This window comes from Octodon degus, unplaced genomic scaffold (assembly GCF_000260255.1).
Source record: "Octodon degus isolate 3935 unplaced genomic scaffold, OctDeg1.0 scaffold00038, whole genome shotgun sequence".
Lineage (NCBI taxonomy): Eukaryota > Metazoa > Chordata > Mammalia > Rodentia > Octodontidae > Octodon > Octodon degus.
Genome location: NW_004524614.1, coordinates 14658426 through 14684232, shown reverse-complemented (window position 1 = coordinate 14684232; position 25807 = coordinate 14658426). Strand labels below are relative to the sequence as shown.

The following is a 25807-nucleotide window of genomic DNA, read 5'->3' as shown; positions in this document are numbered from 1 at the left end:
TAGTTCTTAACATTTTTTCAGAGCTGATCTCATCCACCATGCACCCAAAAGTTTCCTTGGCAATTCCGTCATGCTCAGCAGAATGTGTTCTGTATCTCTCCAGGACCACCCTCCACTGTTACCTTGAGGTCAGCTTCTCCTCACTACTCAACATTCCTGGAACAATTATTCCCTCTACTTCTTGAATACTGGGTACTCCCTGTACATAAGATCAATTTCACAGCACAGTAAATTTGCTAATCAACTCCCATTAGGAAAAAAAAAAATCCCTCTTTTGGTTTTAACTCATTTCTTTCTAGCACCTGTTTCACCTCAAAGAAGAAAGCTCTGAGAAAAGCTGCTAGAGAGAGTTGTTTTATGCTTCCTTGCATTATTTCCTCATGTCCCATGAACTCTCTGGTAGCCATTTTTCCTGTAGTGTAAGGAACCTCTTGGAAGGTGCACACATCTTAAATATAGAACTCAACATCCAGGACAAGAAATAGAACACTGTATAAAATGTCTAATTTCTTCACCATGATCTTCTGATTGTCCAGGAAGGTGTTTTTAATTTTCCATGTTTGTGTAGTTTTGGAGGGTTTTTTTGCCATTGATTTCCAATTTCATTGCACATGGTCTCTGATAACATGCATGGGATAATTTGAATTACTTTGCATTTACTTAAACATGTTCTATGAGCTAGGCTTTATAAATCCTACAGAAGATTGGGAGATATTTTAATCTGAATCTAGTCAAAGCCATCTATGACAAAACAATAGCCAATATCATTAAGTGGTCAAAAACTGATAGGCTTCACTCTAAAATCAGGAAGAAGACAAATATGTCCACTATCATTACTACTATTCAATGTAGTTCTGGAAACATTAGCTTTAGCAATTAGAAAAGAGAAAGGAAAGGACATTAATGACAGGAAAAGAAGTTAAATTATCATTATTTGTATATGATATGATATTCTATGTAGAAGACCCCCAAAACCCCACAGAAGCCTTTTAGATTTAATAACTAAATTAAGTCATAAAGCTGGATACAAAGTCAGCATTCAAAAATCAATAGCAAAAAAAAAAAAAAAATCAGTAGCATTCCTGTTCACAAACTCTCTGGGAGAGAAATTAGAGACACCATACCTTTCACAATAGCACCCCCCAAAATGCGATACTTAGGAATCAGTCTAATGAAGTAAAAGACCTTTACATTGAAGACTGTAGTACTCTGAAAAAGAACATCAGAAAGTGGAAAAATATGCCTTATTGTTGGATAGGAAGAACCAATATAGTGAAAATGGCCATATTTCCCAAATTGTCATACAGATTTAATGTAATTCCAGCAAGATATTAGAATACCTCACAGAATTAGAGAAAAAAATTCTAAAATTCATTTGGAACCAAGAGGCCTAGAATAGCAAAGACAATTCTGAGCAACAAAGGCAAGGCAGGGCATCATAAACCCTGATTTACAGTTTAAAGCTACTGTGATTTTTAAAAAAAAAAAAAGTGTGGTACTGTCAAAACACAGACCCTGTAATCAGTAGCGTGGGTCAGAATATGCAGACATGGCTCCAAACAAAAACAGCCACCTTCTATTTGACAAAGGTACCAAACCCATTCACGAGAGGAAAGATGGCCTCTTTAATAAATGGTGCTGAAAAACTGGCTTTCCATGTTCCATATCTTTCACCATGCACTAAATTAAAAGTGAATCATAGAAAAAAAATCATAGATTTAAATACTAAAACAGGATTAGGAAAAGGACAAAAGGAGGGAAAAGATGTATTTATGAATATATGGGCAAGCTAATTTGGACAGTTGTACTGCCAGTTTCTGCTGGTCTTTTGAAAGGAGCAGTTAATGCTTAATACTTTTTTAAAATTTCTTATACCTTATTGGTTGTTTTGCTTTATTTAAACCACTTGTGTGTGTTTATATCTGGTAACCTAAACAACCAATTTGAAGATAACTTCATGCAGTACAGCAACCATTGTTGAATTCCTATTACTTTGTTTAGTGAAATTTTGTATCATTTCTAATGCTTTTCTTTTTACTATTTTGTATTCTTTAAAAATATTAAAACAGACACACTAAATCTGCTAGACGATAGAATAGGTAGAACTCTTCAAGACATAGGTGTAGGCAAAGACTATGGACAAAACCCTGATCTCATGGGAAACATTACATAAAACAATTGGGATCTGCTCTTAGTAAAAACTTTTGCACAACAAAAGAAATCAACAGAGTTGAGATAACCCACAGAGGGAAATTTCAGTCAGTTGTTCCTTAGATGAAGTATCTTGTGGATAACCCACTACTATTATAGACTACTGGACTATTTTGGATTACTCTGCTGAATTCATGCACTTACAATGTATAAATGGCATTGGAATACACATCTCTGACAAAAGTAAACAAAAAAGGGAATATAAATGAAGGACCATTTTGTAGTGGAAAAACATGTATAAATCTATATATAGAAAATAGCATAAATATACACTACTTTCTCAGTATAATAAGGTTTTGAACTAATAGTATCTAGACAAGCTATGTCTGCATCTCATACTAGGAATAACTACTACAAAGATAACAATATGCGGTGTATTAATTGTAACTGTACTGCTAACCTGTTTTAAAACTGTCTCATTGCTACTTCTTTCTCAATAGAATTATTGAAATAAAAAAATAGGATATGTAAAGAACTCAAAAAAATCAGACCCTTAGCTTTAAAGACCCAATTAAAAAAAGGGCAGCTAAAATGAATAGATCCTTCTCAGATGAAGAAATACAAATGACAAATAAATATATGCAAAAATGTTTAGCATCATTGGTCGTTCAAGAAATGCAAATTAAAACAACACTGAGATTCACCTCACTCCAGTAAGAATGGCTGTCCCCAAGAAGTCAACCAGTAGTGGATCTTTGTGGAAAAAAGAACCTTTCTTCACAGCTGGTGTTGAGTGTAGTCTGATGTAATCACTGTGGAAATCAGCGTGGAGATTCCTCAAGAAAAGGAAAACTAGAGGTTCCATTTGACTCAGCTACTCCCATTTTTGGTATCTTCTCAAAAGAATGAAATGCATTATACCTCAGTGAGATATATGTCTGTATCTATATGTATATATCTATCTATATATCGATATATATATATATATATATATATATCCATCCATGCTTATAGCAACACAGTTTGTAATAGCTAAATCTTCTCAACATCCCAGAAGCCCATCAACCAATGAATCAATAAAGAAGATAAGGAGTTTTTATACAATAAAGTACTACAAAGAAGGATAAATTTGAGACAATTTTAGGTAAATTGCTGCACCTTAAAATAATTTTTTTTTGTCTTTTTGAGATAGGGTTTCACAGAGTAGTTCAGGTGGTCCTTGAACTCACTTTAGAGCCCAGACTGACCTCAAATTCATACTGATTATAGGCATGCACTACCATGCCTAGCCAAGACCATACTCCTAATTGAAGTAAAACAGAACAACATGTAAATATTATATATTTTCTCTGGTGTGAGAAACTGAAAGTGAAAATGAACCAACATAATATAGTAGATGTTGTGAAATAGGAAAAAAAAATTCAAATGGGAATGGGAACAACCAGAGAGTGGGGACACAGACAGGAAGCAAGGGAAAAATAAATGAAAAGTGAAAAAATAGAAATAAAACTTTCGTAAAGAAGGGGAAGAGAGTTTGAACTGAGAGGAAGGAAAATGGGGGAAAAAAAGATATGTACAGGTACAAATTCCCTATGATGAATATTATTATGAATATCTAAAATGTACCAATAAACTTCATTATTCAAAAAGAAAAAGAACACTGTCAACACTCCAGAAACCTAGTTTTTCCTTTCAGTTCCTAACACTTTGTCCCTGCCAAAGATGACTAGTATTAGTTTTCATATAATACATTATTTTGCCTATTGTTGAATTTATTTTTATTTTTACATATTGGTACTGGGAATCAAGCTCATAGCCTGTGCCTGCCAAGCAGGCACTGTGCTGCTGTGCTGTGCTGCGCCCTGCCCTGGAAGTTGTTTTAGGATATTCCTGTGTTCTTTGTATGTGTTTTTGTTTGTGTGGTACCTGTGCAAGAACATCTGTGTGTTTTTTGCCCCATACTGTATTTACGAGGTTTATTCAAGTTGCTATGAGAGGGGCTGGATCGTGGAGGGCCCCAGTCAGGGAAGGCCTTTCACATCTTTTGCTGAGAGTACGGAAGCCCTTGGACAGTTTTAACAAGGAGGACTGACATGGTTCTATCTTTGCACTTGGAGGTTCACTTGGCTGCCGCTGTGTTGGAGGGCACAGATGACGATGAAAGCTGCTCCTGTTAGAAGGCTGTCGGACGGCTGAGGCACAATCTCTGAGTTTATGAAAGGCATTTTAGGTCAGTCCCTCAGTAAAGCTAAATCAAAGCAATCATGAACCAAGTTCAGTGTTGGACCTGCAATAATTAGGCCAGCCAGCTATCACAATTTAGGCTCAGAATAATTAACACCTTCACAACAAAAATAGCCTTTGGAAACAACTGTAGTTTTCAAAATTAAAATAGGATAATTTATGGCTGAGAATAAATAGAGGCTTCAATATTTGAAATCTGGGATCTTAAAAGTAATGCTTTAAACAGTATATTTCAGGCCAGCAACAAGAATAATTTTAGTCATAAGGGGGAGGAATAGGATAGTAATAATTCATCCAAAGTGATTGATCTTCATTGTAAACGCTAGGATTGCCTGAACATAAATAACTGGAAATACAGTAACGTACGATCTAGCCGTGAGGATTCGCAGCACTGTTTACATTCACCCTTGTTATTCTTAGCACTTGAGGCATCACAAGGATGTGTTTCCTTGGTGACAAGTATTTTTACATGACTGGATAAAACCAAAGACTAGATACGGTTCCATTTTCATCTAGGACTGCACAGTTTTTCTTGGTCCTTAGAATTCCCAGCTGTTTCTCTCAAATTCACTTATTTGGTTGGTTGTTGGTTTTTGTAGCATTCCAGGTGGGAAACAGGGATACAAGTCAATTAATTTCCAATCTTGGCATGTGACAGACAAGGCCAGGGCCACTGCACTGTCCCATTCTGTACCTTATCCAGGGCAGTGGTACTGATGGGTATTTTGTGGGGATGCCTAGCTGCTTTGTATGAAATCAACATCAAAAAATTAAGAGTCAGTTCTAATATGACCAAATTTGCTTACTAGTCAAAGTCGATTGCTAAGGCATCTCTCTGGGCATTGTGTTTTAGCTTCCTTTGTTTCAGCTAGTAATACCTTTGAAAGGACATTCTCCTTTGGAGCAAAACTAGGTTTGTTTGTTTGTTTGTTTGTTTGTTTGTTTTACGGAACCGGGGATTGAACTCAGGTCCTTGCGCTTGCCAGGCCAAGTGCTTATTCCACTGAGCTATCTCGCCGGCATCTTGTTTTTGTTTTTTTCATTTAAAAATTTTATAGTAGAGCACATGTATATACCACATTTACTTAAATCGGTCAACTAGGCATCTGTGCATGTGCTACATACCAACATTTTAAACAGAACAAGCAAGAAGCAAACTGCACACTGGGAAAGGATGTAGGCACTTTTATTAGTACTGCATGGCATGGTACGTAGTAAAGACATCCGTTCTGGGCCCTGGCACATACTCATATTGCAGTTTTGTCCTTTTAATTTTCCTCTCCTCCCCTCTTTCCTTCCATCCCTAGATCCCTTTGTGTATCTACAAAATTTATCTCCCTATTTCCTACAGTCTTTTATTTTACTCTTAAAGTATTTCAACTTGTTCTAAGTTCTCTATTACACCCCTACCAGTCTTCTATACCCAGTATAGACTTGTCAGGGTAACCAACCTCTTGTACGTTATTGACATTTTTCAAGGCACAGTTTACTGTGTTTTTATCAACCTTCTGGAGATAACTGCTTTTTCTTCATCTTTTGACAAAAGTAAGTGATTTGGACAAGAATTTAGTCAGGCATCATAAGTTGAAGTCTAGCCTACATTGTGTACTAGTGAGTGACCATATCCCTGTTTCTTAACCTGTGAAAATGAGTTAGTAGAACCTCCCTTGCACGGTTGTGGGAAAACTAAATAAGATGATGAGGCTGGCATCATGTGTTAGCTGTTACTGTTATTGTTGTCAGTGAATGTTGTTGTTCCTATCTGAGACCAACAATAGATTCCTGTCCACAAATCCCTCTGGGTGAGCAGCTGCTTCTGCCTCTTTCTCAGACTGTTGTTCCACTTCCTGCCTGCTCCAGGCAGAAATCAATACCTTTGATGACAGCTAATGCTGCTGGGTGTGAGATGAGGTGGGGAGGAAGATAACAAGAAAGAAGATTAATCAGGGAAAATAAATATGGCAAGTCTATAAAATGCATGGTGTAGAAAACACTAGCATTAAATTAGCCTTTCTTTATATCTGGAGTCCTTAACAAAACTGTAAGCTTGGCAAAGGGAAGGATGATGTCCTCTATCTCTTATAAGTCTCTCTACAGTGCTGTTTTGGGCTAGCTAAGCAAGCAGCCCTCAATCTTTTTTTCCTGAGTCGTAAATGGGTAGATGTCATTCACTGGAGTAGTCACTCTCATGATGATGCCCAAGGTCCTGCAAAATTCCCAGCACTTGAGCAACAGTTCCATCTCATTGTTTTTCTAGAAGGCAAGAGAAATTGTCAATAATATAGGGATACATTTTACTTTACTCCAATATGTTTTTTTAAAAAATATGTAATTTTCAAGCCTATCTTACTTGACACTTCACAGTGCTCACTTTCACTATTTGGACAAGCAAGTGCTGGATGTGACCTGAATACCAGGTAATGGGATGAGGAGAGGGTAGGGATGTCTTCGTGTTTTGAAGCAAATGTCTTGAGGCCTCTATTTTCAGCATGACTTCAGCAGGGGCACAAATTTCTTGCCTCGAGAGACTTCAAGGCCTCTTCTCTTTCTGCATAGAAAACAGGGTGACAGCAGTGATTTTTCAGTGGCTGGATTTCAAGATAAAGAGTCATTCTAATGTTTTATGATACCACCTTCTACAAACTATTTGACAATTTTTATGTGTAACTAGAATATAAAGAGTATTCAGAACAATTATGAAATGAGATATTTTAGAGAAAGATCCATATCTGTTCAAAGGAGAAACAGCTCTACATGGAGTTTAGGGGCCATTTAAAATACTGCAAGGAAAGACTCTGGGCTAAAGAAAAGGCTATGGAATAAAACAGGACAAAAGCTGCTCTTGATCAGTTTTCCCTCAGGATTCCTCTCCCTTCCTTTTAGTAAATGGCAGATCCATTTGTTTACAAGCCAGAAATCTCTGAGTCATCCTTGCTTCTGTCTTACTCTCATATTCTCCATCCAACTGATCAATTTCTGTCCCCTTCAGTTTCAAGATACTGTGAGAACCTACCCCTTCATAACCAACTCTACTCAGCACACCCTAGTCCACCTCCCAGGATCTCTCACCTGGGTTAGTGTAACAGCCAGGAGGCTGTCCCTTTCATCCATTCTTGACCCTATGTATTTTTCTTTACTTATTAACTACAATGGTCTTTTTAATATTTAAATCTGATTATGCCATGTCTTTGCAAGCCTGCTTTGGCTTCTCATCTCATTCACTGAAGATCAAAATCTTTACCGTGAGTCACGAGACTTGCCATGACCTTGACATGTAGGGCAGCCTAACGCCTATCATTCATTTCTCACAGCTCTTCCCCTCTTGAGCTCAGTTGCAATCTCAGTGTTCCTTAAAAAAGCCTCCCATAGGAACCTTGTATTTGCAGTTCTCTCTACGTGAACTGTTTTCCTGTAGAACTTAGCTTGGCTAACTTATTTCCTTCCAGCTCATAGAGATCTTAACTTAAAGTGGCCACCTTGGTTACTGGACCCTGCTTCAGCAATCACTGCTTATGTGTGAACTGTCGATATCAAACTGCAAAAGTTCTAGAAGACCTAAGAAAGGTTTTTCTATCAGAAATATGTTGAGTTTTTTTTTTTTATCATTTTCAGAATATGAATGCCTTTCTATTACAGACTTTTACATGATTGATTGATTGATTGATTGATTGATTGATTGATCTGGGACAGCGCCTCACTATGTAGTACAGGCGAGCCTTGAACTCTGTATGTAGTCCAGGCTGGCTTCAGTCTCTTAGTAATCTTTCTACCTCAGCCTTCAAAGTGCTGGGACTATGCCTAGCATTTTTTTCAAAGAAATAGTATTGTGGGGACATTTTGAATTTAAATTCATTTTAAACAAAAATAATATTCTTATAACTTGTTTTTTACTCAAACTCCAATTATATGGATATTATTTTCCATTCTGAGTTCCAGAAACACTTAATTACAGTAAATTTCTCAGGAAAGCTCAAAAATGAAGCCAATTGCATTGATGACAAAGAAAACAGAAAATATAGGATATTCATTGATGGTCTTTTTCTCACTTCAAAACATAGGTAGGTGTAAAGTTAGGTGGAGGCAAAGAAGTGGAAAGTCATACTGACAGTTTAAACCCCTAGAGCTATTTATTTATGAGGCTGGGTATATTTATAGTCACCAAATTTAATCATGCAGTGGAAATCTTGCTTGCTATGAATTCCAGCTTGGAATTAGGCATTTCTCATTGTGTTCATTCAGGCCTTTTGTATCATCAGTGGGGCTCAGCAGCTGTTGTGGAGTCTGATGAGCCTGGTTCTGAGGAAGAAGGACGCCTGAAGAGGCCCTGGTGGAGTGGACGCTAGGAAAGCGTGGCGGTTGCTATTTGGGGACATGGGAAGGCACCTCCCTCCGTTCTTGTCACTGTGTAGTGCACCCCACACCTGCTTCCCAGTAATACATGCAGAGGACTGCTCACGGATGGCCAGTCTGCACCTGTCACCGGCCGCTTCTTCTGGCCCTGGCCCTGGGGAGACCCCATGCTGACCTCTGACACTACGTTTGACAGCTGAGCTCTGAGCCTAGCTTGCTTCTGCTGCCTCTGTAGGAGGTGGCCGGTGAGTTAGCAGTTGTCCCCAATACCCACACAGCAGACATGTAACATAGCTTTGTGGTCAACCTGTGAGCCACGCCTGGAAATGCTCTTCACAAGCTGCATTTGCATCTAGAAACCAAAGATGCTGTTACTCTTGTGCTGGGGAAAGGTGTCCTAATTCTGTAACAGTATTCCCAGGGAGGTGCTTACATCTTTTTCTGCCACCTTCCAGTGGTGCTAGTCTCAGATGTAATGATAGAGGGTAAGTGTCATGGCTGAGGGCACTTGTGATTTTCTGAATATCCATCAGACTCCAAAAATTAAGACAGTTTCTCATGCAAGTTTCAGCACCAAGACTATGTGAAGATGTACTTTCAATGTAAGGGAAAATTATTTTGACCAATTTTCTGGCTATCAGTTTTGGTAACATTTGTACCATGTGGATTAGACATTGAACTCGAGTTCCCCAGGTCAGACCATCTTTAGAATGAATTTGGCTACTTTGAGCCCTTTGTGCTCTATGCTTAGTCCCTGCTGTTACTCTGGGTCAATCCCTTTCTTAGTAATTAAACTGGCCCTCACCCCTCTGCCCTGAGGGAAGAATACTTTAAGAACTGGGTTGGGTATTTCACCTGTCCTTTTTCATTTCCAGAGTGGTATCCATTTTTTCCCATCTCATTTGATCCTTTCATTAATTTCAGGAACCTTGGAGCCTGGTACTGGCCCTCCTCCATTAGAAAGGTCTGGACTCCTCCTCTATCAGAGAAGTCTGGGCTCCCTCTAAAGCAGTTCCCAAAAAGTGGCTCCCACAACTGCTTGTTCCAGCCAAGGCTCAAGGAGAAATCTTTGTACTCATTGTCACCTTTTCTAATGCTCTAGGAGTATTCAATCTCATAGATTGAATCTTATTTTACAACAAAAAGTATATAGCAATTTGTCCTCATGGAAGAGACAGGGAATTTGGGACCTAAAGGCTGGACCCCAAGTCCCAGCTGTGCTGCGTGCAAACTTTGTGACTTTGGAAATACATACTTTCCTGGTATGAGCCTTAAAATGCTCTCTGTAAGTTGGGAGTTGTAGGGGCTACATGGGAGTCAAGTAAGATAATATATGACAAAGGACTCGTGAGTTTTAGTGATTATTATAATGGTTTGGTTTGCATGTTCTTTTTAATGCAGAGTATAGTGGCTAGGAGCATGACATTTTGGACTCCTACTTCAAGCCAAGATTCACTATGTATTGGCTCTGTGACCATGGATAAGCGATTTAATCTCCTTATATCCCAGTGGCATTGTCTGTAAAACGGAGAACCATATTTATGTTTTAGGATGGCTGAAACATTGAGATAATGTGTGTTGTCCTTACCGTTCTTAACGCATCATAATAAATGGCAGCTACTTTTGTCATAATGCTTATTTTGTCTTCATTTGAAAACATTACCATACACTGGGTGGGGTGGTACGCGCCTATAATCCCAGCTCTTGGGAGGCTATAAACAGGTGGATTCCCTAAAAAAAAAAAAGAAAGAAAACGTTACCAGCACTTAGGTTGTTGGATTGAAAAGTGAAAACTTTATAGTCTTGTAATCTACCTCCTTTTGTTACCAACCTTAGAATTTTACCTTTAGAAATAAATTTGTGTAAATTTTCTTACTTAATTCCAGTGTTAGGAAATATTTTGTGATAGTTTGAAAATATTAACACAAATATTAGTAAATTAGGTTCTTTTCTCAGCAGTGGATTTTATTTTATTTACCCATTTATTTTTAAGTTAAACGAAGAATTTCCCAGAAAAGCCATAGAAGAATCAATACTCAGAAATGGGTATTTTAAGGGAAGATTTTTCTTATGTGAATACCAGACCTGGTGGAAGTATTTAAAAAATCAACAAAAAATAACTAATTTAGGAACTTTTTGAAAGTGTACTAAAAGACTTTTTAATTAGTTATAGCAAGAGGGCTCCTGGGAGGTGTTACGGTCCCGCATTGACATGGGAGCCCGATGTGATGCTGACGTGAGGCGTGGCTTTAGTGTCCACAGGTGGGCTTCTGAGGGACGTGAGATCTGTGGGCGTGAAGGATTTGCCACTGGGCTACAGGATTTACTCTGTGTAGTTACTTCTGCTCCTGCTGTGTGGTGCCCTTAGCTTTCTGGCTTTAGATCTCCTGTGCTGAGATGGCGTACAGTTTGTCTGTTTCATGTGGCCTTCCTTTCTGTCTTTAACAGGTCTGTGCTCAAGGCAGTTACAGGAAGCAAGAGAACAAGTGATACAGTGCAAGTACAAGGTCAGATAAAAAAATACCCTGAATATTTAAATTTTTAAAAATTTATTACAATAAAAGACATATCACCGTTAGCAAAATATACGACCCACACGCATCTTAGAACATGCTCATCCCATCATTTCTGACACTATTCTGACGCAGCTCTAGAAGTTGTCTTTCATTGAGTATCTTCACTTGCGCTGCCTCAACATCCAGAATCAATTCAAAACTGTTTACCTTCTATGATGACTTGACTTCGGGGAAGAGCTAAATGTCGCATGGGACCAGATCTGTTTTGTTTTGTTTTTTTTTTTACTTCAACTAAGTTGCTACAAACAGTTGATCATCGTGATATGATCAAAATATGTGGTCAGTGTTTAAATTTAAAGAAATACTACAATAAAAGACATTGGATCAGTTTCCATCGGAATACTCAGAATACTCTTATTTGAGAATACTTACCCAATTATTCTTCTCAGTGTATCTTTTGCTATCAAGTGTTTTAAAAATTTAAACCTTCACCATATCTTTCCTGCCTTGACACAACTTTTCTGTTGCATTCTGTTAGTAAAAATAATAAAATGGAAAGTGAGTCAGAAGAAAGTAGGAAACAGACTCTATCTTCCGATGAGAAGATGCATGAAACTATATCAGGGTGTACAGATGCAAGAAGCAATGAATCATGGCCACCTCTGTCATACATGGTTCCGCTGCCATGTTGCCCTCTAAGCAGTGATCACTTCATTCCCATTTATCATGTGTATGTTTCTATTCTGCTTCATCATCGTCAACACTGTGGGAGACAGTCATTCCTTGTATCACTGTGCTGATATAAACTAGGTAGTATCTCACTGTTACTGTTGTCTTCAATTTTTTGTTTTGGCTGAGCGTACTTTTATATATTTTTTGGAAATTTGTGTTTCTTCCGAGAATTGGCTTTTCTATTGAAATGTTTGGCTTTGGGGCCTGGTGAGACAGCTTAGCAGTTTAAGTGCCTGCTTGGCAAGCGCAAGGACTCAGGTTTGATTCCAGGTACTGCCTGCTGTGCTGGCCCCAGAACTCTGGGCACACTGTGCTGGCCACCAAAACTGGGTGTGGTGGTGCATGCCTATAATCCCAGTGCTGATGAGGCTAAGGCAGGAGGATCACTATGAGTCTGACCTGCATAGTGAGACCCTGTACCAAACAAACAAAACAAATGAATAAATAAATGATTAAAATAAAATCTTTTAAAAAAGAAATGTTTGACTTTAGTTTGATTTTTATGAATATTTTATATAATTTAGCTCTCACAGTACCACTTTACTGCACATTTCTTCCATTCATTTGGCTTTTTAATTTCACTTATGGTGTCCTATGCTATAGACAAAAAAGAATTTTAGGTATTAAAATACATCAGTGTTTTCCCTTATGCATTGTATTTTTTGTGATTTAAGCTAGCCTCAACTTCAAAATCATTAATTTTACCCCAATTTTAAACTTTAAAATGAATCTAATGTTTGCACTTCACATTTGGCTTTTTACTATATCTTGGATTTACTTCTATGTGTGGTGTAAGGTTAGGATGGATATAGATAGATAGATAGATATAGATATAGATATAGATATAGATATAGATATAGATATATAATTTCTAACCCAAAGCATTTTTCTTTGCCAATAGTTGGTGCAATCTGTATACCAAATATATCATATACAAAATCCCTATGGATAAATTAAGTCACTTTAGATACTTTGGAAGTTCCTTGTTTGTCGTAGCACTCCAGGATAATTTATGATGACTTTGGGCCAGTTTCTAAGGAGAAAATATAAACCATATTTTTTCTTTAAAAAAACAGAATGTAATTGGGCCAGTGAGATAGCCCAGCAGACTAAAGTGCCTGCTTAGGCAAGCTTAGGCAAGCACAGGGACCACAGTTCGATCCCCGGCACCATGTGCTCTGCCAGCCCAGACCTCAGGGTGGGCTGAGCCAGCCAGAGCCTGGGTATGGTGGCTCATGCCTGTAATCCCAAGGCTGGGGAGGCTGAAAGAAGGAGGATCACCACGAATCCTAGCTGTGTAGTGAGACCCTTTAACAACCAAATACATTAAAAAAAAAAAAAAAAACAACTTATTTTTGTGTTCTGAAATATAGTAGGATGTACATCTAGTAAATGGATGTTTTTGTTATACATGTAAAGCTCATGCTTTTCAAGTTCATGCTCATTCCGGAGTTAGAAATGATACAAGCTCTCTGAAAAGGATTAGGGTTACATTCTCTTCAATGTGTTTCATCCCAGTAGAGCCCTTTACTTCTTAAATGTTTCTTCTTAAGGGATAATATCAGTAAAACACAACCTTAAAACTAGGAATGTTTCAGGCCAGCCAGATAGCTCAGTGGAATAAAACGCCTGCTTAGGCAGAGCACAGTGGCTGAGGTTCAATCCCTGGTGTACTGTGCTGGCCCCACCCCCAGAGACCTCTGAGAGGGCTATTGAGATTGGGTATGCTTGCGCACCTGTAATCTCAGCTCTTGGGAGTCTGAAAACAGAAGAATCACAAGTCCAATCTACATAGTGAGACCCTGTACACCCTGTAGACTGTATACTAAATACAAAATAAAAAGAAAAAAACTAGGAATGTTTCATTGAAAGATAAGTTACTGTGAAGGCTAATTTTCATTAGAGCTGTAGGTATTTTTTTTTTTTTTGAGTTCTAAAGGCCTTAGATATAGTGCCTCACTTAAGATTTCTCAGAAATTAGCTTCTTTATTCATTCAGCATAAATTTACTAAGATTCTATGACATGGCTGTTTCTACCTTAGATTTCAGGGATAGAATAGCTTGCTCATTCTTTGTAAGAAAGAGACAAGTTATTTTTATTTTATACAAGACAGACTAAGGCACAAAAAGTCTGTTTATCTGATCTGATTCAATGATAGTTGCATTTTATGAATGCTTACAGCCATTTCATCCTGTACTGTAGGGTGATGTGTTACCGGCTCTGGAGTCACAGAATCAAAGACGAAGGAGAGAAGTATTCCTTCAAGACCAGCATCATCCAACATGACACATCATAATCAGCATTTTGACTTTGCACTTGAATTCTTACAAGGCCATTTTCTTCCTTTCTCAGTAGCTTTAGATTGCTTCCTGAAACAGGTAAAATTTAAATTGGCTTTTGAAGAATTGAAGTATCATTGTCAATTTCTACATATTATAGAAGTGATCCTTGGAAGTACAGCCTTTCATTGTCAATTTCTTATGAGATTATCCCATGAGACAGAGTAAAGGCCACAGGAAACATTGGAGCAAAAAGGACCTTGAAAGAAATGAAGCATGAAATAGGAGAGATGATGTTAGGCAGGTTGTTTGGAGCATATAGAAATGGAATGAGTGGTAAACAGCACTCAGGTCTCCTGAAACACCTGGGCACCAGAGGTCAGTGGGCAAGGAGACCTGACATAAGTTGCAGTCATGTGCAGGCTACCTTTCTCATTTCAATACTATTTTTTTTTCTAAAAGTAACTCGTGTAATCTTGTTGAAAAAGCCTTTTATAATTCACCACCTAGACTTCAACATTCTTCCATCTGTGCCCCCTGTATGCTATACATTTCTAAATCATGCTGTGTATAATTGTCACCGCACTTGACCTGTTTGTCTCCTGAGAGCAGGAACCACATCTTTGGCCTTTGTGCCCTCATCAGTTAGCCCAGTTGCTGTTATTTGAATAAAAGTTTGTTAATGAACTTACTGACAAAAGCCTGTTCTCTATAGATGACTAGCATTCCTTGAGTTTATTTTTAATTTTGTTTTCAGACAGTCATACTATGTTTTCCTACATGACCTTGAAATCTTAATTTTTCCTGCCTCATTCTCATGTGATCATAAGCATATGTTACCTTGCCAAGCCAGGGCTTATGTTTTTAAATCTGTGCATCTATTATATATTAAGAGGTAATGATTTGTTGCACTGCTGTGGTGCTTTGGTCACAGAACCTTGTGATTATGTGGGAGTGTGGGTATTGATGCAGAATGTGATTTGATCCTGAGAGAAAGCTCTGGAGCACAGTGTCAGGTGACAGGGGAATGAACAGTCAGTCGTTTGTCTTGGCATAGTTCAAGCCTTCGTGGGATTTATAAGAAAAATACTTATCAATTAACAGAAAATTTTCTTCCCAAATCCGTGTACTTAGTTGATTCTGCAAACTTTAAACTCAAATAACTCAAAGTTGTTTTTAAAAATTTAGAAAAACAAATAAGTATGATGTTTCTCATATTTTGATTTTTTTTGATTAAAATTCTTTTGCATTTCTCATATTCCCTTTATAATGTTTGTCTTGGGCTTTTAAAACATGTTTATTTGGACATAAAGGATTTGAAACAGATGGATAAATCAGCAACTGTTTCTTCCTTGAAATAAGCATAAACCATTCAAATTGATTTTTATCACGTGATAAGCATTTATTGAGGACTTGAATCTAGTACTGTTTTAGAAGAATTAATAGAATGAGGTTAAAAACAAATTAACAAACTCCAAAATAATTACATCTTTTAAAGGATACACTATACTTCTGCTGGAGAATTAAGGCCAAAACTCAGAAAATGAATAAAATGAAATAAAACTTCTGCAGCATTGTATGTTGCTGAATATTAGTGCTATAGGAATGAGGAGGCAGCAGTGAGTGAAAAGGTTCTCTATTAAAGTTAAGACACTATTGGGGTTGGGGATATAGCTTAGTGGCGTAAGCAGCTGCCTGGCAAGTGCAGGGTCCCAAGTTCAATCCCCAGTACTAAAAGAAAAAAAAAAAACTTCAGACATTATATTATCGATTTTTTAAAAAAAATGTATTTGGTACTGGGTCTCACTATGCAGCTTGGACTTATAGTGATCCTCTTGTTTTCAACCTCCCCACCTCTGGGATTACAGGGGTGTACCACCATGCCCAGCACACCCAGGGGCGGGGCCAGCATGGTATGTGGTGCTGGGGGATGGAACTCTTGTCCCTGTACTTGCCTAAGCAGATGCTTAGTCCCCTGAGCTATCTTGCCAGCCCTTGTTATAGTCTTTAGAGTCAAATAAATCTTGTTATGAGCATTCTGTTATCACTAAGTAGACATATAACCTAGGACAAGTGATTTAAACTATAAACTTTAGTTGTTGTTGTTATTTTATATATTTTAAGACAGGTTTTCACTACCTACATCAGACTTATAGCGATTCTCCTGTGTTCAGCCTCCCAAGCACTTAGGATTACAGGTGTGTGCCACCATACTCAGTCTCAATTGACCGTCTCAGCGTGCCCCCGGGGCAGGGCCAGTACGACACACCAGGGATCGAACCCCAGCCTCTGCACTCTGCCTAAGCAGGCACTTTAGTCTGCTGAGCTATCTGGCCAGCCCAAACTTTAGTTTCTTCATTTGTAAAATTAGGCTGCTTCTAACTTTCAAGTTATTACAAATAAATAACAGAAATACAAAATCACACTTATAAACCACAAATGTTACCTACAGGAGCTCAACAAGGAAAGCTGCTTTTATAATTAATAAAGTCAAAGGAACAGGGTTCAACTACATTCACTGGAAATACAGTAATAATAATAGTAAATAATAGCAGACCCTCATGTGCTAGATACTTTGTTAATTACATTTCATTTTGCATGTATTTTTCAATGTGGTGCTTACAAAAATTATGAGAGAAGTGTTTTGAGTTGCATTTAACAAAAATAAGTCAAGATTCAGAGAAGTTTGCTTAAATTTTCTAAAATTTTACAACTAATACAACCTGGGATTTGCATGGATCATATCTGTGACAGACACTACAAAGGCTTAATTCGTATTTGTAGTCAGAATTTGTTATTTGAAATTTGGAAGGGACTAGTATGTGCATACTTAGGCAGACTTAAAGCTCTTACTTCATTTTTCAGTTTGGATATTATTTCACTAAATATGAAGCCTCTTACACAGAATCAGATTTTTAATGGACTCCAACATGTTCTTGGACTAAATTGGGAGTCTGAGGCATATGTTGGCAGGCTGAGGCTGTTGATCTCCCGATCTCTACTCACTGTCAGGACTCTACACATAGACCAAGCCAAAATATGTAAAGACATCCTCTGGAGAACTCTCCAGAATCAGTGTAACTGCCAGAGAGCACGTGTGCATTGAGCTATTAAAGGGAAACCAGTATGAATGGGAGAATTCATACTGGGGTGAATGGGAGATATATAAGGCCAAAAGTGAGAAGAACAGAAGAGGAAAATTTGTAGCTTCCTGCAAACATAGAGAAGGACAAGGACCCTGTCTAGAAGATCTCTAGGGATAAAAAAGAAAAAAAGTAAACTCTAGCAAAGGTATTATTAAAAAGAAAAGAGGATAAAAAAAATCTAAAGTAATGAACATTCTTCCTCCAAAACCAATAATAAAAATGAAATGAGGCCAAAAACAGTAGAATGGGTCAGCAGAAATGTACGAAGTAGCCACCAGGCACAAAAGTCCAATTCATATGTAATAGTTTCTGAAAGAGTAGCACAATAATTGAATGGAATTAGTATTTACGACTTAAGTGGAAGGAACTGTCTGCAAATAAGAGAAAATTTCACTTTATTTACTAAAGGGAATGACCAGGCACCCAGAATGCAACCTGAAAAAATCATCTGTGATACATATCCAAGAAAAACGAAGAAAATCCCTCAGGGCCTGCAGGTAAAAAGGTCACATTCACTGTAAAAGTTAAGAGAATCAGACTGGCATTGGATTTCTCATGAATAGAAACCAAGGAAGGCAGTACTGGAACAAGATTGTTTCTAAGAAACTCATGGAAGGAAAAAACAAGACAGGAATTTTTCAAAATTCTGCTAAACGTCCTCCGGATATTATTTTAAAGAAGTTTTGAATCTGCAGCCCCTCAAATAAAACATATTTTTGGAGGAGTCTGTTGGGGTGAGTGTATTCAAACGAAATACAGCTTTGGCAAAAGATAATGGAAATTTAATATACTTAAATATAGAACTAATATTAATACAAAGATAAGAGACGTGGGTGAAGGAATAATGCATCAAGGTAATAGGTTTCATAAAGAAAAAATGATGCAGTTAAAATGAAAGAAGTGGAAATGAGAAAAAATACTATAATTTTATATAAATTGACAAAATGATAATGTTAGAGAAAATATTCACAGAACTATATCAAAATGTAAAACTGCCACTAGAATAAAAATAAAAGTCTAAACATTAAAACATGTTTTGAAAGGAAAATAAGGTACCAAATAAAATAAAAAGCAAAATAAATATAATACGTACAAAGCCATATGATGGACTTGAGACCAAACAAATCAGACATACAACTTTCAGTTGATTTAACACACCTTTCAGAAGAAAATGATTTTCAGTGTCAAAGAAGAACCATTGTACTCTCAGGTTTGTTGCAACATGGTTCACAATAGCCAGGATGTGGAATCAATCTGAATACTCTTCAAGGGACAAACAGGATAAAATGTGAGCTGTCAATATAGATGCATAATTTAATTCTGTGCAGCCATGAAAAAGAATGAAATCCTGCGTAGCAACATGTCTGAACCTAGAAGACAGTATGCTAACTGAAATTAGGTAGGTACAAAAAGACAAATACTACATGATTTCCATATGGAACCTAAAGAAGCTAATCTCATAGAGGTGGAGAATAGAATATTACCAGACACTGGGGAGGACAGGAACAAGGGGAGGATAAGAAAAGATTGGTGAACAGGTACAAAGTTGCAGTTATCTAGGTGGAATAAATTTTGGGTGTTCTATTGTACAATAGGTTGGCTAGGCTTGACAGTGTTACAGGGAATATTTTTTTAAAGTACTTTGAATGTTTTCTCTACAAAGAAATGGTTAATATATGAGGTTGTGAATACCTAAATTGATGATTAGGTATACATGACTAAAACATCACATTCTGCCTCACAAATATTTGCCCTGATTATTATAAAATTATTTTCAAATTGGCTCTTTAAACAAAACCCAGCTCTATTCTATATACATGAAACATCCCTAAGTCACCTCTGGTTCTAGCTGAGTTGGCAGCTAGTGGGATCTTTAGATTCCAATCATTATTCTTGTTTCCTGCAGATCTGCTCAGTCTGAATTGTGCTTTGGATCCAGGACTTCATATATGTAGAATAATGTGAAATCACAGAGCATTTATTGCTGCTTCTGCCAGAAATATTTAAGATATTTGGTTTTTTTCCCCCATAGGGTCCTTGTTATAGAGACCCTGGGGGAAACATCTGGCCTGGCTTTCATTTTAAGAAAAATTTTATGTCTTTTGAGTAATTTGTTTTTATCCTAAAAAAGGCATGAATCTTGAAGTTCATCTAGATTGTATATGAAAGTTGCAAGAGAGCATCAGTTCCATCCTAACAATAAGGTATAGTTTGTATTTTCTAGTTTATACAAATGGATTTATGTAGTAGTTACTCTTTTTTTACCCAGTTTTTTTGACTCGGTTTTTCTGAGATTTAAATATGTTTGAAATATCAGTATTTAATTTATTTTTATTTTGCATTACTAGTCTACTATATTACCTTCTGTGAATTAGCTAATTCTCTAGAACAGTGTTGAATAAAAGCTGCCAGAATCAACATTTTTATCATGTTCCTGGTTATAAATGAAAATATTTAATCTTCCACTGTTATGTATATTAGGTGTACATTTCTGTAAGATGTTCTTTTACATATCAAGTTCTTCTCTATTACTCATATGCTGAGACATATCCAGCGTGAAAGATAGATGTTGGAATTCATTAGTACTTTTGTGGGTCTATTAAGTGATCATATGGCTTTTACGTTTTCTAACACAGTTGTTAAATCAATCTTATATTCTTTGGGTGTGTCCTACCTCAATTCAGTAAATCATGATATATAATCTTGAATTATTGTGGATTTTATCTCTTGAAATTTTTATGTAGAAAATTTGAATCTGTCTTCATGAATGAGTTGGTCTATAGTTTAAATTTTTTTTTCAGGTTTTGATAGTAGAGTAATGCTGTCCCCTATAATGGCCTTCAGGAAATATTCCCTTCCATTTAATTTTCTGCAATTTTGTATGAGTTTATATACTTTAATTATTTAGCATAAATCATCAATGAAGCTATCTAAGCATGGTGTTCTCTTTGTAGGAAAGCTTTTTAAAGTAAAAATTCAGTTTTTAAATAAAGAGGAATTTGAATAATTTCTTTTTGAGTGAGCCATGGAGGTTGCATAAAGTTGTTCATAATAGGCCCTTCTTATTGTTTTAGTGCCTGTAGAACCAGTAGTAATGTCACTTTTTACATTTCTCCTACGAATAATTTGTGCTCCCCTTTTCACATGAGTTTTTCTAAGTTTACCATTTTCATTGCTTTCAAATTAAGTCTTGTTTTCATTGACTTTGTTGTTTTTTGATTCATATTTCATTGAGCTCCACTCTGACTCTTATTACCTTTTTTTCACTTCTTTTGGGTTTTAATTTGGAAAACTGGTTAGTAATGCCAGTTATTTTGTCAATTATTTGACACCCTACTAGCAGCTGTATCAAGAAAAAAAGATGGCACCAAGATACTGTGCATAGCTGACTGCTGGGTGATTTAAGGGATCAAGTTCCAAATTTAACATTTTTAATTACCAGGCCCATTGTTAATGGTATATTAGTTACATAATTTGAACAACTGCCAGTATTTAGAAAAAGAAATAAAGAATGATTTGATTTCTACACTTCGGTAATATTTCTTTACAAACATAAAAGACATTATAGTACCAGTTCTCTTGACATATTTACTTATATTTCAACTATGAATTACATCATGTTATAGTAATACTGAGTATATTATTTTTTATTTTCCACACCCTCTTGCTTTATATTCATCTTTCCTGATAATTTGCTCCCTAGGCACTGTCAGTAATTCAATAATGTAGGCTTAATGGTATGGTAGAAAGTGTTCAAGATTTTGAGACATACTGGTTTCCTATCCTTTGTCACTTTTTGAAATTTTTGGAAAGTTATTTTTCCTATAATTTTCTTTATAAATAAAGTGGAGCTAAAAGTACTATGTTAAAAATTTTATGAAGAATTATAATTCCTGACTTGAAATTATACTGCAAAGCTATTGTTACAAAAATCATCATGGTACTGGCAAAAAAAACAGGCCTGAGGATCAATGGAACAGATTAGAAGATGCAAATATAACTACAAACTCACTTGGCCATCTTCTCCTTGACAAAGGGGGCAAATGTGTTCAATAGCAGAAAAATAGCCTCTTTCACAAATGGTACTGGAAAAACTTGCTCTCCACATGCCGAAAATTAAAACTAGACCTGGGTGTATCTCCATGCATAAACTACAGTCAGAATGGATTAAAGATCTAAACATTAAAACAGAAACATTGAATCTCCTGGAAGGGAAAGTAGGTAGAAATCTTGAAAACATAAGAGTAAGTGACAGTTAATGAACAAAAACCAAACTGCACAGGAAATACTACAAAAAATCAACAATTGGAATCTCATCTTACTGAGAAGTTTCTGCATGTCAAAAGAGATCAACAGAGTGAAAAGACAACCCACAAATTGGGAAAACATCATAACCAGCAATCATTCATGCAAAGGTCTTCTATCTAAATTATATAAAGAACTAAAAAAAATTTGGCCTCCAAAATTTAAAGACCCAATCCAAACATGAGCATGTGAGATGAATACACACTTCCCACAGGAAGAAATACAAATGGCAAATTTGTGAAAAAATGTTCCACAGCACTGGCCATTAGAGGAATGCAAATTAAAACAACATTGCAATACCATCTCACCCCAGAAAGAATGGCTATCATAAAGAAATCAACTAGCGAGAGGCTGTGGGGAAAAAAAGGAGCCTTTCTTCACTGCTGGTGGGATTATAGACTGGTGCAACCACTATAGAAATCAGTGTGGAGACTTTTCACAAAACTAGGACTGGAAATCCCATTCAATCCAGCTTTTCCCCTTTATTTTCCCAAAAGAATTAAAAACATTATACCATAGTAATATATATGCACCCATAATGATAGCAACACAATTTGTTATAGCCAAATCTTGGGAACAACCAAAATGCCCATAACTTGAGGAATGTATGATAAAGATGTAGCATTTCTATACAATGCTGTACTACTCAGCTATAAAGAAAGACGAACTTGAATCCTTTATAGGTAAGTGGATGCAACTAGAGGATGTACTCATAAGTGAAATAAATCAGACACACATGTGTAAATATCATATTGTCTTCCTAGTGTAAGAACCTGAAAGAATAAATAAAAGCTGAAAGTTGTAATAGATGTAGTAAAATGGAAAGAAACTGAACTTAAGAATTAAATAATGAAAGGGCCAGCCAAATAGCTCAGTGGATTAAAGTGCCTGCAAGCAGGGGCGGGGGCAGGGGTTTGATCCTTGGGCCTGCTGTGCCAGCCCTGTCCCTGGGGTGCACTGAGACAACAATTGAGACTAGGCATGGGGGCATGTGCCTGTAATCCCAGCTCTTGGGAGGATGTAAACAAGCAGATCACTACTAGTCCGATCTAGTAGTGAGACCCTGAATACCCTGTAGACCCTTCCCTAAAATACACACAAAAAAAAAAATTAAGGAGAAAAGATAGGAAAAAAAGGAGGGAAAGACATACAAGTATATTATATACAGGTTGGCTGAGATAATTATACTCATAATTTCCATTCATGGTTTTCAAAATAGTAGTTAATGTTTAGAATTTTCACCTTGACTAACTGTATGCTGATATCTGAGATCTAAGCGACTACATCGAGGACAACAATGTAATACAGTATTCTGTAATATAGAATCCTAATGTCTTATCAATTATTATACTCTTAATAAATTTTAAAAAGACAAGGAAAAAATTGTTATGAGGATTAAATTAAAAAATATCTACAAAGTGGCTGTCATATGTTAACACCTCAGTAAATCTTAATTCTATTTCATTTTTTTATCTTTTGGCTAGTTCCTTGCCAATCAATTACAAGAAAGCTTTGGCCTTCTTCTTGGAAGCACCAGGTCTAGGAGTTTGTTTTCTCTTCCTGCCTTGAAGTTTTTTTTTTTTTTTTCTATTAAAGTCTGTACTGTGCATTGTTATTTGATTTTTTGTGTACATATTTTTTCTTTACCTCTATCACCTTCATTGTTTTTTATTTTTTTATTGAGAAATAAATATGAATGAGACAGTTTCACAGCTGATTAATAGGACAGTTTTGATAATCAATACATTGAACATTGTTATCTTCTCAGTGGTTATCCGTAGCACAAGAAGCAGACAGGATATTCTGTCCAAACACTGTTAGTGCACCTCTTATTGAATTAAGCGAAAGTAGCTGTAAACCTATCCTATTTTGTATATATAAATACAAAATGATCTTTGTATCCTTTTTTTTTTTTTTTTTTGTCCTGTCAGAGGTGAATATTCTATTGGCATCTAAATACTATAGGTGTTTGAATTCAACTAAACAATCTAATACTGTCTAGCAGTCTATATTAGTGGGTTATCCTCAGGAGTTATTGACTTGAGCCTTTTACAGCTCATCGTATTAATATGGATTTATTTTATATATCTCATTTTTATACTTTTCTGCTGGATGGTTAAGACCAAGATATAGCAAGACCTAAATAACAAGAAATACAACTTTTGTATCTGATAAGGTCAGCCAGGTACTCTCAGGATTTATCCTGTAGCCCTGTACTGCCCTTTGTACATCCCGCCTTTAAGTTTTGCTGACTCTGGGAATTGATCACCAGAGAGAATCTGCACTCTGCCAGGTGTAGCCGACTTAAGGAAAATTAAAGCCCTGAATGTCTTTGACAAACAGGAAATGGAAGCTACTGGATAAATACTTCTGAAGATGTTTCATAAGCCTTCTCCAGTGATTCAAAAGGACACAGCCCTACCAGTTGTATTGGCCATCTTGATGCAGTATTCTTTTTCTTATTTTTTTATTTTTAATTTTTTGGTGGAACTGGGGATTGAACTCAGGCCCTTGTGCTTGCAGGGAAGCGCTTACTCCACTGAGCCATCTCCCCGGCCCCGATGCAGTATTCTTATACTAGATTTTCAGATTTTCCCCTTCTATCTTGAGTCCTCGGGTCACTGTCCAGAGAACAGTGACACTCATACTTCGTTTTAGTCTGTTCTGTGGAAGAGCTCAGGCTAATGAAATACCTGTTATGTATAATATCTGTGCTAAACATTGTGTAAACAAAATTGAGGAAGATCAGTAACTACCCAAGAAAACTTCACAGTATAATGCAGTCCATTCTGTTACTGTACTTCTGAGTGCATTTAAAGATAGAAACATGTAATGTCAGCCCAGTGTGTTTATGCAGTTTTTATTTACTGAATACTTATCAGTCAACCAAATCAAAACATAAAGGTTATTTTACTAAATATGTACAAGTTAAACTAATTGTTCGCTTTTCTGCCCAGCATATTTTTGTGAGATTGATTTAAATAAAAATAAATTGCTGTAGTTCATTTATTGTCACTGCAGCGTATAACTTAGAAGTATAAAAATGTATCGCATGTAATTTATTCATTTTACTGTTATGTACACTTGGATTATTTATATTTAATGTTTTTTTTATAAATAGTGTTGCTAGGAACATTGTTGTACTTAACTTTTGGAGCATATAAACACACGAGTTTTCCTGTGACTCATACTTTGAAGAGGGCATGCTGATATATACAGTATGTTTATCTTCCATTTTACTAAATAATACCAAATAGTTGTACAAAGTGCTTATTAAGGCACATAATTCTAACACACTAAGATTTCTGATTTCTTCAAAACATCATCATATTTTATATTGTCAGGCTTGTTCGTTGCCAGTATTGTGATACATGTGAAATGGTATCTTGTGATTTTTTATTCAAGATTCCTTATTAAGGAGATTGCACCCTGGTTCATGTTCATGGATAATGTCCACTCCTTTGTGAAGTACCTGTTGTAAACTTTTTGCCTATTTTCATACTGAATTGTTGCTTTAATTTTTTTTTTTTTTTTTTTTTTTGTGGTATGGGGGATAGAACTCAGGACCCTACATTTGCCAGGCAGGCACTTATTCTACTGAGTTATCTCCCTGGCCACTGCTTTAATATTTAGTTTATAAATGAGACATTAATCCTTGTCAGTATATAACTTGTGTTGACTTATAGTTTATCTCTTTACTTCATAATATTTTAATAGATAATGTAATATAATATATCATTACTCTGCATTGTCTATGCCATTTTAATACTCTTAATTAAAAATCTATTCATCTACACATTTGCTTGTGAAGGTTTTTTGTTGTTGTTCATATTAAGTTCTTTCATCCAACATTTCTTCTTGAGTATTTTAAGCTGTAGGGCCTTATGTTATTTTTCCTGTCAGGATAATCAAAGTTCCCTCTTGCTTAAGCTAGTCTGAAAAACCTATTCACACATAAGTAGCTTTTCATATGACTGGTGTAACTTTGGCTATTGGATTTTCTTTTTCTATTTGTCCAATCCTCAGCATGTTGTGGCTTGCATTGTACCACCTTGTCAGCTAAGGTAGGTCCCCAGTCTTTTT

General features: G+C 36.4%; 1 protein-coding gene across 1 annotated transcript in view; it reads left to right on the top strand.

Moving 5' to 3' along the window:
• Sohlh2 (spermatogenesis and oogenesis specific basic helix-loop-helix 2) overlaps positions 1-14269 on the top strand; it is a 90401-nt gene extending 76132 nt beyond the window's left edge. Inside the window, exons 11-12 of the mRNA XM_023715065.1 lie at positions 11194-11252; positions 14197-14269. Coding sequence (XP_023570833.1) covers positions 11194-11235 — 42 coding nt within the window. The 3' untranslated portion in view covers positions 11236-11252; positions 14197-14269. The remainder of the gene's footprint in view (positions 1-11193; positions 11253-14196) is intronic.
• The last annotated feature ends 11538 nt before the right edge of the window (positions 14270-25807 follow it).